This window comes from Leuresthes tenuis, unplaced genomic scaffold (genome assembly GCF_036924035.1).
Source record: "Leuresthes tenuis unplaced genomic scaffold, fLeuTen1.0.hap1 SCAF_6, whole genome shotgun sequence".
Lineage (NCBI taxonomy): Eukaryota > Metazoa > Chordata > Actinopteri > Atheriniformes > Atherinopsidae > Leuresthes > Leuresthes tenuis.
Window position 1 is genome coordinate 5,507,497 of NW_027325360.1, and position 16,824 is coordinate 5,524,320.

General features: G+C 38.9%; 1 protein-coding gene across 1 annotated transcript; it reads left to right on the plus strand.

Annotated features, from left to right (window-relative positions):
• The first annotated feature begins 1,271 nt into the window (after window positions 1-1,271).
• Window positions 1,272-11,267, plus strand: fgf5 (fibroblast growth factor 5). Its single transcript, XM_072386919.1, has 3 exons — window positions 1,272-1,482; window positions 3,800-3,903; window positions 10,896-11,267. The coding sequence occupies exons 1-3, from the start codon at window positions 1,272-1,274 to the stop codon at window positions 11,265-11,267; spliced, it is 687 nt and encodes a 228-aa protein (XP_072243020.1).
• The last annotated feature ends 5,557 nt before the right edge of the window (window positions 11,268-16,824 follow it).

Here is a 16,824-nt window from a genome sequence, read left to right on the forward strand (position 1 = left end):
AGAGATTAGTGTCTTGATAAATGAATCCTCCACAATATGGAAGAAACAAGTTTGGCAGAAATTTCTGGAGAGATGCTCTGCTTTTTTTTTTAGAGACTTGTGTGTTTTGACAAACTTGGATATCCAAATTTTATGAGACTGGAAGCCATCTTTGTAGATGGTACTTTGGTTTATCCATAGGCATTCACAGTCCCATCTATAAATATTATCACCCTGACACCTTCTCTCATGTAGATCCACATCATCACACTCCCACCTCCATGCTTGACTGTCAGGACTGTGCATTCACTGGTGGTTGCAGTCTGTTTTTCTTAGTTAGATATCAGATTGACTCAGTTTTGCCTTAATTATCGAATGTTTTATAAATTGTGTCAATGTCTGTTCAGTTTTCATGCTGTGAGTTTTAATAAAGTATTTGTATATTTTTGTGTACTTGGAAACATTGTTCTAACCGACAAGTGACAAGTTTGAATTATATAACATTTGAGTAAAATTACCAAAGCGTGTTCTAGTTTGCGTGCTGTAAAAACAAGCGCTTCTACTTAGGAATGGGAGCAAATTATTTCAAATCAGTATTTTCTGTCATTCATTTCCAATTTAAACCATACTGTGATGACTATAGAGTCTCATCTGCCATTGTACATTGTTCTAAATACAACAGTCAGCTTGGCAAATTCTTTTCTTCCAACCGTGTGGTCGTTTCAGATGATAAGGTGCACTGAAGCGTTTAAATGCAACCCCGAGTCTCCCGATGAGCCAGCGTTTAAACCTTGCTGCGCCACCTGAGGATCTCAACCTGTCTGAACCACTGTATCTTCCCTGCTGCGTTTTGCGTTTAAAGATAAAAGAGGCGCCGAAAGTAAGAGATATTTCGTGCATCTGAAAAATAAAAGCAAAATAACTGATCGCGTCCTATTAAAATGCTTCTTCCCTGTGCGTAAAATGCCGCACTTGGTGCGTCCTGGCGCGGACGGTATCTGGGAAAATGTTGGCTATCTGTAGCGCTGCTGTGGTTTAGTGTTGAGCAGGAGTGGCATCTCGGGGACAAAATCCGGATGAAAGAGCGTCCTTTAGAGCTCAGGCATGCATCGAGTTGTGAGATCACTGGCGTTATAAATATCCCCGTTCCAGCAGAACCGCTCCAGCTACTGCAGCCGGGGTAATGCCCACGAGCGCTGCACGCCTGTGTGCGCACTCCCTCTAGTTTCAAGACTTCAGGAGCGACACAAAAATGCTGGAATATGCTTAGCTAGTGTCTCCTTTTTGGAAGAATGAATGTTCCTGTTTACCTTCTGACCTTCGCTCAGTTGATTTGCGCCGTTGCCGGAGCAGAGCACGTCTCTTTGGAGCGCCAAATTGTGGAAGAGGGGATCAGCTCTGGACGCAGGACTTGCAGGCTTTACTGTAGGGTTGGCATCGGCTTCCATCTCCAGATTCATCCAGACGGCAGAGTCAACGGCAGCCATGAGCCCAATCAGCTGAGTAAGTCACTTGGCGCATGGAGCAGCTTAACTACTAAATTATGAACGTCTGACTTTCGGATGAATGCTGTGCGTCCCGCTGAGAATGCGCTCTTGATTCTACATTCCTGCATTTGCTCTAATTGATCCGCATTAAGTACCCAGCTTTATCTAATTTGAGTGGCATCCCTGAAAGTAAAAACAATAAGGATTCACACAGGAAGAGTGTGTGGACCGAGCTCCTAAACTTAGGCAGCTTGACCCTGTGAAATATCTGAGCAGTCATCTGGTTGACGAGCCTTGTTTGTGTCTCTCGGGATGTTGGCAGGTATACTATTTGTGGAAGTAACAGGTGCAGCATTGAGACACCAGGTTGTTGTGTTGGACTGCAAATCAGCATGACTGACATCACAACAGCACTACTCCATATGCAGCAAAAATATCCTATTTAAAAATGTCTTTCTATTCATAACTTCAAACGGTTTGTTTTCAAAAAGAAAAAAAAGAAAGAAAAAATGGAGAAGAAACACAGAGCAGTAATAAGTCATTGAGGAATATCACTGTTGACAACAGGAAATGTAACCTCTTTTCAGTTGATTTGAGGGATTTTCTAATAAAAAGATAACCCTATAGGGTAGATGGCTGACTTCAGAAGCACCACCCCATTAAAACTGGATTTTTTGGCAAATATCAGATATTGATCATTGAAAAGGGAAAAAAATATCAGCTGGCATTTATCCTGGTAAATAAACAAACAGGTTTACAATAAATCGGGACATGGGCAGGGGCACGAATAATAGCTGTTTATGTAGCTGTCTGTATTTTTCTATGTGGAATGCAGGCTGTAAAAACAGAAGTCCCTGGTGCTTTATGAAATTCAGATATGATTAGTGAATAAGAAAGAGAAAAAATGTTAGTTGAACAGGAATATTTCCTCTCAAATGCACAAACAAATAGTCTGAATGTTTTTCTTTAAGCAAGTGAAATAAAATAGAAGAGTACATTTAGTCCTTTTCTGGAACTTTGCTTTACCATCAAACAACCAAAAACATATTACTCAACTCTAAGAACTGCACTCAAATGTATGTGGAAAGCTGAATAGCATTTAGAGTACAGCTTATTTTAGCTGTGTCCTGGCAAGTCTATGAGCATCTTGAATGAACATGTTTATAAAAAACCTAAAAAAAAGTTGTAAGTTTTCACTTTCCTGCATGTAAAGTCCTGTGCCACCTAAGCCAGAAAAGTCGAGCCATAAATCAGGCTCACAGTTTTTATTGCACCATCAGATCCTTTATCGTTCATCTGCTGACGAAACAGCCAAAGCTCCCTGTGGAAGTGCACTTGTGCCTTCATTTCACGGTCCCCTTTAGAAGAGTTGTCAGGTTACATGGATTTCAGCACGACAGCCATGTGGTTCTGAATCCTGCATAACAGGGCGGCAGACGAGCAGGAGACGGGACGTCTTAGATTGGTAATACGAAGAGTCTTTTACTATCACACAGCATCAGATGCAAGTCTCAATAAGTTTAAAAACCAAAGTTGTTCACTGACTGCATACACAATACTAATCTGGGAGAATGCTTGTATCTATGTGTTTTGTTTTGTTATTTCCTGAGAAGTTTGACAGAAATTAGACACATTAGTTGTCTAATGTGATGCAGAGGCGTCCATAACAACAGTTCCTCCGTGTCAAGAGTAATATTTAGTTACATACAATGAGATTTCTGTGGCTTATTTCTGTCTTATATGATAGGTAAAGGTGAGACAAGCTAGATGTTTAGGCTAACACAATATTTGGACAAAGTTTTTCTTGTGTACTTCATATCATTATCTGTTCTTTGTTAAATGACACCAGGTTTGCCAATGTGTTGCCATTCTGTTAGGAAAGTTCTTGGACGCTTTCAAGTTGCAAATTTCCATAAAGCTCACAATAGCTCAAGATACTATTCAGTATTACCAAATCAGTACACTGCTTTAAGTTAAATAAAAAAAAGGAACCCACAGTTAGTTTGAGATATCACTGAATACATGGTTACAGGTTTGCATCATGTTACCTGAACACTTCTCTATACAAAACAACAGGCAAAGAAAATGTCACCATCTCACAATGTCTCTGCTTTTACTGTGACACTACAATGTTTTTAACATGTGCACAAACAAAACTGTTTTGTTGTGAGACTGAGGTGCACGTGCCAAGGGTGCAGCTGGAACACATTACAGAGCTATGACAGTAAAGGAGACTATGTCAGGTGCTTTTTTAGATTCTGAAAGTGCAGCAAGACAGAAAAAGTGCATTCTCCTGTCCATCAGTCATCAGAAGGTGCTGTTTGTCCTCCCAGGTGTCCTGGAGCTCTTCGCTGTTTCTCAGGGAGTCATCGGTATCAAGGGGGTTTACAGTAACAGATTCCTGGCCATGAATAAAAGAGGACGACTTCACGCCACTGTAAGTATCTCACACAGGATCCAAAATTCTCTCTAATAGTTACAATACCACTCACTGCACAGGGTTACTATAGCTGGGTTTGTGTTGCTGTTTCTGATGCACATTTAGATGATGTGAATAGGGCAAGCTTAATGAAAACAGTAAGAATAAAAAGAATAAAAAAAGCTTATGTGCAAAACGAATGCATATGCTTCCTTGTGGTAGTTTTTGCCTGTTTTGTAGAAGTCTTGATGCACATTCAGGGTAATGGGCATTCCTTTTTTGCACCTTTTTAAGAGATCCTTTCAGAATTCCTTCACTTGTGAATGCCACTCAAACAAGTGTTATTTGGAATGCTTTTGTCTAATTGCAACTGGTTTGGATTTGTAAAAAGGATCCTGGATCCTGATATTCCTACAGCTAAGTTGATGCGAAAGGTTTGCTGCTCCCCACAAAAAATCCTTAGACATATGCTTAGACGTAGTAGCTTCTCACAAAGTTGTATTTGCAAATGTTTTATCAAATGGTTGTCTGTTTCATACAGAGCAACCACTTAATCTTACCATACTCATTCTTGTAATTTCGATATTACTCTTTGTCTTGCAAATCTCTCTCGATGCTAAAAGCTTCATTATGTGGTGGCAAAATTCACTTTCCCTTTGGTGCTGAGCAGCTAATGTTCAGATTTGTTGACAACAGTTGCCTTCTGCTGCTGAAAATCACTTGGTAAAAGTTGTTAGACTTAATCATAGCAACATATTTCAAGTTAACAATACTTCCATTCTATAGTTTTTTGTTTAGCCAAGCAAATGTTTAACTTTAGCTTCTTTTATGCTACTATGAGTCCTATCTTTTCTGCAACTGTGCATCTATCTATATAATGAAACTGTATTTTCCTCCATTAAAACGTTTTTCCTTGTGTAGCTATATTAGTTGTATTAGTTTGCCCTGCTTTGCATCTTTGCTGTGTTGTAGAGTCAGAAAAATCTGACAATAGCATGTCACAGCACTTTGCTGTAATCTTTAGCCACAGTTCTGAAAGGCTTTCAAATCCCCCCCGAATGCACAAAAAGCTCAAATCTACACACAGCAGCTTGGCTTCACTGTCGTAAGCAGGCTGGCCGGCCTGCAGTGGACAGACACACCAACAAGTCATCTGTGGGAGCCCTGGCAGGCATACAGAAAGAAGTCGCTCCCTGTTAGCATGTTTTAATGGGAGGAGGAGATTAACTCCTGCCTGGGACGTCTGATAATATACAGAAGAGTGAGTCACAAAGTGAGAATCGATATATGAAAAAAAAAAATCAGCGGAGAAGCAGCAGTCAGAAAGTCGGACAGTGTGTGAGATGCTGAAAGTGTTGGTGCTGAGCAGCAGCGATTTATGTCGTATTGTTTCATGAAACCATATCAGTTGGGAGTCTTGTGGCGTTTGCTCTCAAAGTGAATTCTCAGCCTCAGCTTGTGAGAAATGTACCAATGGGACTCACTGCAGTTCATCAACACATACATGCTCGGTTATCATCCCGGCTTATGTGAGCGTGAATGAAAATCAATGAAAGTCAAAGCGCATCCTAAATGAGATTTAAATGTAACTCATATCTGTACCGCTGTTTTAAAAGGACAACAATCTGACAAAATGAAACTGCAGGGTTTTGCCATCAATGTAAAATTGGATCATTGTCATCCTGCTGGAGGTTCGTCATGTCATCATCTGGCTCAGCGGGGATTCCTTGACCTATAGTCTAAGATGGCCTCAGTTTTGTCTCATCTGCCCCCGTCTACCATGAAAATGTGTAAAGTCAAAGCCCAGTTTTCCACATCCATTTCACATGGAAGGTTGATCATGTTATCTGTTGGCTGGTTGTTGTTTTGTCTGCATGAATCACCAGGTCACACAGCAAAGCTGCTTAGTTTCCAGCAATAAGGGGCAGCATAGATCCAAGCAAAGATCAGCTCCCCAGTAAGAGATTCTGTTAGCAAAACTCATCATTTATCCCTGTTATCACAGAGCAGATTCAGTTACAGATCGACACTGCTGGAGCTCCTTTACTCAAAGCCATGTCAGCTGGGGGGCTCCACAGCTGAGGGGCAGTTTGTCTTCTTTAGATTACTTTGTCATTGAGTTGAGATTCCCATGATTCTGAGTTCCTTTAGTTAATGTCTCCTTGCAATTATATTCAACGTTTAAGTGTTTTTTATTTCTATACATGAACTATAAACAGTATGCATACGAATAATGGCAAAGAGTAATTTTCTACATGTTCCTAATTGTCATTATCTTAATTTCACCTCTAATGAAACACTAATTAAATTAATTTCAGCACATAGATATAGATTGATCAGGTTCACCAAATCACCAAATGGAGTAACTGTGTCTGCCCCATTCAACCTTTGCAGTGGAGTTAGACTGTGAAGCCTTTTGGCTCCTTTTCTCTTTAATGTCTAAATGGATGATTTATTAAAGCTTCTAAATAACTGTGGAACAGGTTGTATGGTTGGTAATAGCATCTTCAACCACTTGACGTATGCAGACAATTTGGTGATTTATTTCTTATTTTTTCTATTTTGTGCAGACTTTCAACAGTTATTTGAGGTTTGTTCACAAAAGGCCCAGACTTCAACATTAATTGTAATGCAGTGAAGAGTAATAATATATCATTGTATTTTTGTAAGGAGTAGGAAAGATCACATACTGTCATTTTTGACTTCTCTCGATCGGATGTGATCCTTACAGTGTGTGATGAGGTGGAAACTGATGACCTGACTAATGATAGGGACGTTTACAGACAGTGTTGTATGAGATAAGCACAAGCTAATATGGCGATATGTAAGTTTAATATGTGCTCTGTGACAGTGAAGACTACACTTTTTAAAACATATTTTACTTACATGTATGCTGCCCATTTAAGGCAGGAGAGCAGTGTAATATGTATATTACTATTGCCTATAATCATGGAATGAGGCTGCTGCTCAAGGTGCTGTGATGGGGCAGCGCAAGCTAGTCATTGTTGGTGTACCACTTGTTATGCTGTAGTGTGCAATGTTATGTACAGACGTATGTGCAGGCTATCGGACTTTGCAAACAACACAGATTCAACACTGACTAAACCTGAATTAAGCACAGTGAGGTTCTCATCTAGCATGTGGAACCATTGGCATATTAGCCTTTATGTAAATTTGTGACTTGTGGACTTGTGATGTTCTTATTGTTTGATAAGGTGTGTGCCTTTAAAATGTGATTAGAAAAAACTCTGGCCACGCAGAAAGTCAATATCTGGTCTGAGCTCCTTTATTCTCCAACACAGCCTGAACCCTCGGAGAGGAGCTTTCTGTCATTTCTTCAAGTAGTCTTCAGGAATAGTTCTCCAGGCTTCTTGAAGGACATCCCAAAGCTCTTTTTTGGATGTCGGCTGCCTTTTGTTCCGTTCTCTGTCAGATGATCCCACACTGCTCAATAATGTTGAGGTCCGGGCTCTGGGGAGGATTCATCCCTCCATAAGACCTGTTGCCACTGATTTTCAGTCCACTTCTTGTGTCATTTGGTATACCTCCATACTTTTACCATAAAGAAGTGCCACAGCCATTTGTTAAAAAAATGTTCTTTTCTTTTTATTATTGCTAGAATGAAAATAAAAAAATAAAAAAATAAAACTTTTTGAAAATGTTTTTTTTTAATACATTTTACACCTATTTTCCCTACTTCCCAGGAGGGTGTAGCAGCTTCTATGTTGATATTTTGATCATAGCTGTGTCTTTGTCGACTTGATTTGACACTTTGTTCTCTCTCGCAGCTGAAGCTTTTACCGCCACAGCAGCTCTGCCTGTGAGAAATATTTGCATAACTAAAACTCCAATTTGTGGCTGCAGCTGCACTATTTAACTGCCTTGATGATTTGGTTGTGGATGTAGATGGCGGGGGCCTCATGCAGGCTCAGGTCTCACAGTGGGGTGTCAGGTGACATCCTGAAAGTAATCTTGTTGCATCATCTGTCATTTTTTCTATTTAGATGTTTTCACAGTGGCAGTTCATATGTTGAATAATGAGCGAGGAGACAGATGCACATTGCTCTGCATGACCCACTCAGCAAGCTATTGCAAACATAATCTTTTGAGGTGAAAGGGTCGCCTACATTTGTAGAGCAAGTAGTCGGCAAGGAGGGAGAGAGATACCAGAAATACATGAATGACGAAGTGTTGGTGCTACAGGCAGTAATGATGGACCATTAAGGATTTGTAAGATCATTTTTTCTTTAACATATGTCTTGATTAATGATTCTGTTTATCTGAGGTCAAATGTAAGATCATGAAGTCTTTAAAACACCATTTAACCAGCTCCTTTTAAGGCCAGTTCTTAATGTTAATGGACAAAAGAGCAGCATTATTGCAGACTTTTTACCACTAATATTTTTGGGTTGTAAATTTATTATAGCTGGGTTCCCAAATGATTTTTCATTTATGCTGTGCCTCCCAAACCCAACTTCTGAAGCTTGTATGTGTTACAGAAAAGTCAGGATAAAACAACATTTAAGTCCTAGGTTTTTGTAAAATCAACGTCAGTTTTTTATCTGTCTCCGATAGCTAATACATAGAATAGATAAAACATTATCAATTATGTTCCAGGATCATGGGAGAGGTGCCTTTAACATAGCCCAACAGGGCAAAATCCAGGTTAAACAGCTGTGCAAGCATTCTGATTTCAACAATACAATCCCTGGAATCTGGCTGCAGCTATTAAATCCTACGAAGCACAGCAGGGGCCAAGGCTTCTTTCTTGTATGTGTGGTTGTGTGTGTATTTGTGCACATGTGTGTGAGCACATTCATACATGCGACACTGGCTTTGTTTCTAAATGTCTAATTCCCTGACTGGTACAAGAGCTGGTATGTTGCTCAGCTGTAGCGTTCGGTTAAATCATTTCAATCCATCCGTAGCAATGACTCCAGAGTGCTGAGCAATTTTCTAATCATCTTTAAAAACAACAGCCGAAAGGAACAGTGGGCCACTTTGAATAACTTAGAGGTTTGAACTATTCCACGGTGGGCCACAGTGGACTCTCCTGTGACTGGCATGTTTATCAAACGCTGTAATGGCATCATTTTCTGCTATGCTGCACTCAAAGCAGAACAGTTTGTTTTATTTCAGAATGGCAGGAGGTTACACAAGGATGTCATACTACAACAAGAAAGCAGGCATCCCTGGGTGCATGTCAAAGTTTCCCACCCAAGATATTTTTAGGCACAAAATGGGAATATCTGAGAAATTTCTGGCTTCTTTATGGATGTCGCAGAATCTAATACAGTAACCTTTTACTTAATGTTTTCATATTGTTCCAACCTGATTATTGTTTCGTTAAAAACACAATTTATCCAAGTTCAGAAGATTTGATTTAACCTTCATTAATCCATTTTCTATACCCACTTAATCCAATTCAGGGTCATGGGGGGGGCTGAAGCCCATCCGCAGAGGCAGGGTACACCCTGGGCAGGTCACCAGTCCATCTCAGGGCCACAGGGAGACAAACAGACACGTACGCTCACACTCACTCCTAGGGTCTAATTAGAATAATCAGTTTACCTTACATGGATGTTTTTGGATTGCGGGAGGTAGCTGGAGTACTCAGAGAGAACCACGGATGCACAAGGAGAACATGCAAACTCCACATAGAAAGACCCCAGCTGGCATTTGAACCAGGAACCCTTTTCCTGTGAGGCAACAGTGCTAACCACCACACCTTGTCTGATAACAGTTTTATCTAATACTGGACAACAGGTGGGAAAATTTGTTTTTTACAGAAACAAGTGTAATTTTGCTATATTTGATGCAATTTCATTTCTGTGTATTGATAAGACTTTGACTCAAAGGATCTTTTGTTTTCCGCCCAAGCAGTCTAAGTGTTGTGTAGATTTTCAGTAGTGTGACTAAAATGGATGATAGAGCTTTACAGAAACTTGTGAAAAGTGTGACTTCACAAACAAAATATGCTGTTAACATCTTCTGGCATTTCAAATCTAATAACACAAATGGAGAATCTCTCCCTTAACACATTGTCTTCCTGCTGATGTTGTGCTGCATGGCGTATCCTCCTGGCAGCAGCCATCACTGTGGTCAAGCCAAAAGCTTCCATAAATATATGTTTGACATACATGCAACATCACTGTGTCCATGTCTTTCAGGGGCTAACTTAACACTGTGCCAGTTACCAGCAGTACTTTACACAAATTGAAATGTTGGTAAAATGGGTGATGAAATTAATTGGACCGTATTCTCACAAAGTACAAATTCTGTTACCAGTGTCTCTTGTAAATAGAAAATCACTCCAATATGAGTGTTCAATTCAAAGCATGAAATAATTTTAATGCATTTATCATAAAGCTTTGAATACCGGTGCATATTTGAAACTATTCATACTATGCAAAAGAAGTTTGCATAAAATCCTTCACTGTTTGAGAAAAATTCAGATGATCCAATTCAAAACTTTGTCCTGGCATTGTCTAGCATAAGTTAGAGAACTGTATATTCATCAAACATGCCAAATGCTTCTCATAGCAAAAAATTACATTTTGAAATACATTCTTCTTTTGAGCGTATGGACATATTGAGCATATCACACTGTGTATTGGAAATATTTGGTCATTTAACCACAATCAACTCAGTTCAGATTTATTTTTATATAAAGCCAGTTCAGAAAAAAAGTTATTGAAAGGCACTTTAAAGATACAGCCCAGTTCAATCTAATTTCAAATTCATTAAAATCTGATTTAGTTCAATTCATAAAATGTAATTTTATTAAAAGTTGCCCTCCTAAGGAAACCAAGAGATCGCATTGAATCTTCTCTTTGATTCAGTACCCAGTCCTTAGCATTCACAAACTAACAGTGGAGAGGAAAACGTCCTTGTAACAGGAAGAAATCTAACAGAATCAATGGAAGTCAAACTTTCATCTAAAGTAAAGCCACCAGCAATAGTTGAGAGTGAACGCCTGCTAATACCTTCCATTTCCCCTCTTTTTGTAGGAATTGTTCTCAGATGACTGCAAGTTCAGGGAACGTTTTCAGGAGAACAGCTACAACACATATGCCTCTGTAATCCACAGGAACCACAGGACTGGTCGCGAGTGGTTCGTGGCTCTCAATAAGAGGGGGAAAGCTAAGATGGGCTCCAGCCCGCGGGTCAAATCCCAACACGTCTCCACACACTTCTTACCCAGACTCAGCTTGCATGACAAGACTGAAAGAGGCTTCACCATCACAGAAAAGAGCAAAGAGAGGAGGAAACCCCCACCACCACCCCCCGTGAAATCTTCACCAGCAAAGTCTCAAGTCCAAGCAGGAACAGTACCGAGACGCACACAAGTCAAATACTGGCCCAAGTACAGGTTTGGATAGGCTCGCAGAAGTTGGATTTATAAATTACATACCAAGAAAATAGACAATCATCATTCATGACATTCAAATCATTCCAGAAATCTATTAAGTGTGTAGAAAACCTAAAAGGGCTGTCGGGTACAACTAATGAACATTTCTTTGTTGAAACTACAGAATTTTTTGGTCTTTCCAATCTATTTGATGATGCTCTGTGATGTTCTATGTTATCTTTGTCTACATGGTGCGTACACTATGTTGTGAAAGCTGAACTCCATAACTATCTGTCCCAGGTAAGGCACAAACAATGCTATTGTTATCCATGTTGTTCTATTGTCTTTTAAGCTGAGAAAAAGATGCTTTTTATATTACAAATCTGTTATTAGCCTTCAGCAGTTGGTATCTGGTAAATAACTATTCAGAAATTGTTTTGGGGCAAAGTCTTTACGGATTAGAAATGCTTACTTTCTAAGTTCAGGTGACAAATCAGAAAAATCTGGTTGAGGCTCAGTGTAAATATCGTTGCCCTGCCACACTAAGAGGAGCTATTAGAGGTGGGCCTAGCATTTGATCAATAAGCATCAGAAACACGTTGGACAATCTGAGACATTGGTTGCTCTTGGACATTCAACATACATTTAAATAATTGTGTGATTATTTGAAATTCATTTACACATATTTTGGGGGAAAAAATCACTGCTTTTCGATCAGGGCTTTCCTGAAGGTAACATCTTTGGTTTGTGCTGACAGGAAATCAACAAAACAAAACAGAGAGAACATCAACAAACAGACAAATTAATTGATAAGTTGTGTCACAATTGTAATGAATAGAACTTTACTAATACTGGTTTGATTATAAAGCAAATGGAAAGCAGCTGAAGTTCTATCTGACAGGTTAGTCATTATGTCATTTTCTATCTAATATTAGAGGACTAGTAAACATTAAAGAATTTTATTGTTCTTCAAAAAGGAAACATAATTTATCAAAGCAGTAAGAATAATAAAGTCACTATGTATAGATTTTAGCAAAGAAAACAAGAATGTCACAAGTATTTATGTGTGATTAAATTAACTGTAAAGCCTTTTTTCACTCTGAGGCCCTTAAACATTTTAAGACAAAAGCTCTTTCTTGCAAAGTGACTTGAAATTGTGACTCAAATGGGGTAGCTGTAGCTCAGGAGCACAAAGTTGCTGGTTGGATCCCCAACTTCCCCATCTTCATATGTTCATGTTTACTTGGGCAACATACCGAACCCCACATTATCTCCAAATGTGTTTCTCACTTGGAGATTTAGCATCTGCTAAATTAATGTAATGTAACAGGTCTCCTGCCTCAACAAACCCACCAAACAACTTTTGAGATTTGAGATAATCAGCAGGGAACCACAAACTGATTCTCTGGAGACTCCCCTTCTCCTTTTAGGCAGCTGTGAAGGATCAAGGAGAGACCTGTCCATCAAACCTATCATTTTAGCAACCGGCTGTCATTCGGAAAAATCCAGAGTCGCGACCCCAGGGCATTCCGCCCATGAGGAGCACACTCTGCCATCACCACTGGGATAAAGATGACCGAGAAAGTGCAGTCACTTGATTTGGGGAGGGTTCAAGCTGTAGGTGTATCGGATGGCAAACAGCCGTGGAATGGCCATGAAGGAACATATACAGGTCTCAGGGGAGGCAGACAGGATTTATTTGAGAACACAGGATGACCAGCATTGGAGCCTGGTTTAGATAAAATATTTCTTTTCTTGTTGTTTCATACAGCATCAGCTGTCTCAAATGAAACTTTTACACAAATTAAATCTGTGCTATGACTTTATTTTGGCCTTATTTCACTGTCAAAACCTAGATATGAATATCTGAAACAAATAGTTGAAATACTCAGCAACACATCTTTTATTGATATGACACTGTCAAGAACCAACACGTCTTCAAATCAAAGCAACTAAATCTGTAATTTGTAGATAACCTTGAATGCAAAACATATGGGCTTCCTCTGAACTACCAGCCCTACTAGCTTGATTGCATGCAGAGCTTTCCAACATGGGACACAAAGTTGCGACTAAGACGTGACAGCTGCTTTCTTGCGGTTTTCTCAACACTTAAACAAAACTGTACTATCACTTCCTGGTGAAGGTTCAGCAACAAGACACCAATTTGTCACTTCACATGCAGTTGCTTTTTAACATAATACAGTTGTTATTGCCTTAATGAACAAAGGAATCAGAGGGTTGTTTCTGGGTGGACAGACTCCAAGAACTTTGACTAACAAGGTTTTATAAGGTTATGGATATTAAGGATTTTCTCATGTCTCGCCACAATAATATGAAGCTAATACACTGCAATATCTTAGGCCAGCTAAGATAAAACAGTAAATGTTAACTTGTTTACTTAAAAATTATTTTAATTGCATCTATGCTACAATTCTAAAAACAACGTGGTTGAAAATAAAACCTGTCGGTGAAGATTCAACATAGGGCAACAAAAATACCAAGCAAAATTAATTTGGTATGTTGAAGGTTATTGCTCAGGTTAGCCAGTGGCCTGGAGCCAAAACACACCAGAGGTTTCCAATGTTTTTGTCTCAGAGCATCCTGAAAGTTAAAGAAACATCTTTTAAAATGTTTTTGTGTTTGCATCAACTGTAGATTTCTTTATGCTGTTGTGTTTTTAGATTTTCAGTGTTCTTTGTTCCTCACACACATCCCAAAGAATATTTTTTTGTATCAGATTTTCAAAAAATAAAAATATGTATAATGGTGAGTTCTTATGTACATTTTTTTTCTAAATTTGTTTCACATCACACCCAGTATGAAGGATTTTGCATGATTGCATGAAACCAACCCTTCAGTGAACAATGTACACAACCAGTTGTGTTTTCTGACTCTACCTTCTTTTAATGGATGCTTAAATACAATCCAGGTTGTATATCTTAAAACAGTACACATCTTTGTGCATAAATATGTGGGTACATCTCCCTGAAATCCCCTAAAAGGTCACCAATAAACACAGAGGTTGACTGTGGTGGTTTAATGAAAGACAGGTGTGTATGTGCTGACAGGTCTGTCTTGGATAATGTACTTCAAGTCGTCTGAGGACAGAACAAATTTTTACTTAAGTCTAAAAAGCCCTGAGTGCAGCTCACTCAGTGGCATTCTCCCTTCTTTTTAAGATATGATCGTAAGTGGGATTCCTCCTCCCTTGACACTAACGATCCAGCGTTTGACCTCATTAACATTTTGTGTCACTCTATCACAGAAGGAAAAGGTTTTGCTTATCCTAGGAAAGTAAAAGATAAGAGGTCAGGAGATAAATGTATGGGTAAAAGTTAAAATGTAACTTCTGTTGCTTCAAAAAGAGTTCTGCTTTTCTTTGTATAAAAAAAAATCCATCTTAAGGAAGTTGCCAAATTTTATAGATGTTTCTTCAAAGCTGAATGCTTTTTAAATTAGAAAAACTTTGTTGAGAAATACATTTTTTAACCCCTTGCATAGGAGAAATATTATTGATAAAGACTTGAATTGTAATGCACAACCACTGAAGAAGTGTAATGATGCTTATCACAATCACATATGGTAAGTTTAACACCAGATAAACACCATGCGTATCTTGTGCATAGCAACAGCACAAAGTCAACACCAAATACACATGACCAAAGCAGCTCTGTCAATGGATGTATTGGTGGGTTTGACTGAAGCCTGATTAAGATGGTGCTATGAATCCAGGATCCAGTTTTCAACTATAATGAGCATCAAAGCGTGTCAGAATACTTCCAATACATATAGACTCTCACAAATGGTTTCACTCATCAGCCAAGAAAATCTGAGGCTGAAGTGGGCGCAGGCTCTTGATCTTCTTGTTCTTCTTCTTCAGGCTGCAGACGGTAGTTCAGTCAACAGCTTGGATCCATGAAGCCAACCTGCCTTGATTGAACAGTCCAGGCGACTGATGGAGGTATAATGATGACAACCTGAGTATTTTGTGTCACTATTGGCATCTGGCTACAATATGTTGTCTTCTAACAGCTTCTTTGAATGTGGTAATGCTCATTGTAAGGAAGCAAAAGTCTTCTCAAACAGAATTCAGTGGCTGTCAGTCACCATCTCTGAATCTAAAAGAACACGTTTAGTATGTAGTTGCAGAATCCACATGTAGCTGACAAATCAGCAGCTATTGTGCAATTCCAGCTGGCTGCAGAATCTCTAAGGTTTGTCTTACACATCTTCAATAACCTGAACATCATATTCTAACATTCATGTCACCAAAAACTGAGGCTGTCTGAGGAATAAGACAAATCTTATACATTTCTTGTTAAATAATTTTTTTCTCAGGATCATTAAGAAAAAAGTTTTTTAAAAAACAGAGTAATCGTGAAAAGAACTGTTCGGCAAAGAGTAAGAACAGAGTTTTATACATGTATTATTCATAATGGTATTCAATAATTAAGTGGGGGGTTATTTCTGGGTAGAAGAACACTAGATTAGATGAAGCTTGCGTGACGGTCTCTAATAAAGTTCATCCTGGATGAGCAGCAGGTTCCCTCGTTGACTAATGTTCATCTCTTTTCCTCTGCTCAACCGCCCGCCTGGTCCTCCGTCTGGTCTGCCTCTGTTTCCTTTTGTCATGCTTGTCTGTGTGGAAAGGCACAGTTTGGCCATAAGTTACAAGCTTGAGAGCCCTTCATAACAGCATTTTTGATCATTACCTCAGTTTCCATAGACGTCAGTGCAGAGCTGTTAAAAATCATGCTGGGTAAAAAAATTAAACAAAATGACCATAAAAATGATAATGACAGCCAAGAGTCACAAATTTCTGCAGAAGGAGCTGAGAACATTCCCACTGAACATTTTATTCTGTATTTTACAATCTGTAAAGATCCCGAATGGTTTTGATTTGCCACAACTTGGGACTGACATCATGAGACTAGAACACTTTGTCGTCTTGTACAATGTTTCAGGTTTAATTGTGATGTGAAGACATGATGTGGAAAACATTTTTAAACACATTTTCATGTAAATACGAAGAAATTATTATCTGAAATTATTGACTAGAAAACAGTGGCAACAGCAGCTTGATGTTTTATGTATGCAACTTTTATTAAATACTTTTTAGTCTACCCTTACCGACCAAATTATAATTACTGTAGAGGGAGTATAAGTCTCAGCAAAATTTGAGAAGTAGAATAAGACCAGAAAGGACCTGTCAAGGTCCACTGTGGTCCATCAGTTGGATTTGGCCTGTGAAACTATTATTCGTCAGGCCCAGATCAGCCAAACTAACCATTGAAGGCAGCTCACTCACCATTACCCTTTATGTCCTTACCTTGGCCTCCTTTTTAATTTTTTTTTTTTTTTTACCTAAATGTGTCCTTTAACTCCCAGATAAAATAAGTTTATTGATAAGACTTTTTTCACTCTGAATAAAATTGTCAAACTGAAGGACATTCTGTCCCAGAATAATACAGAAAAATGGTTTCCGTACATTTGTTCCTTCTGGGCTAGACTAATGTTACTCCTTATATGGAAATAATGCTCTAAAAATCCTTTGGCTGATCAAAAATACTGCAGCTCCAGAGTAAAGT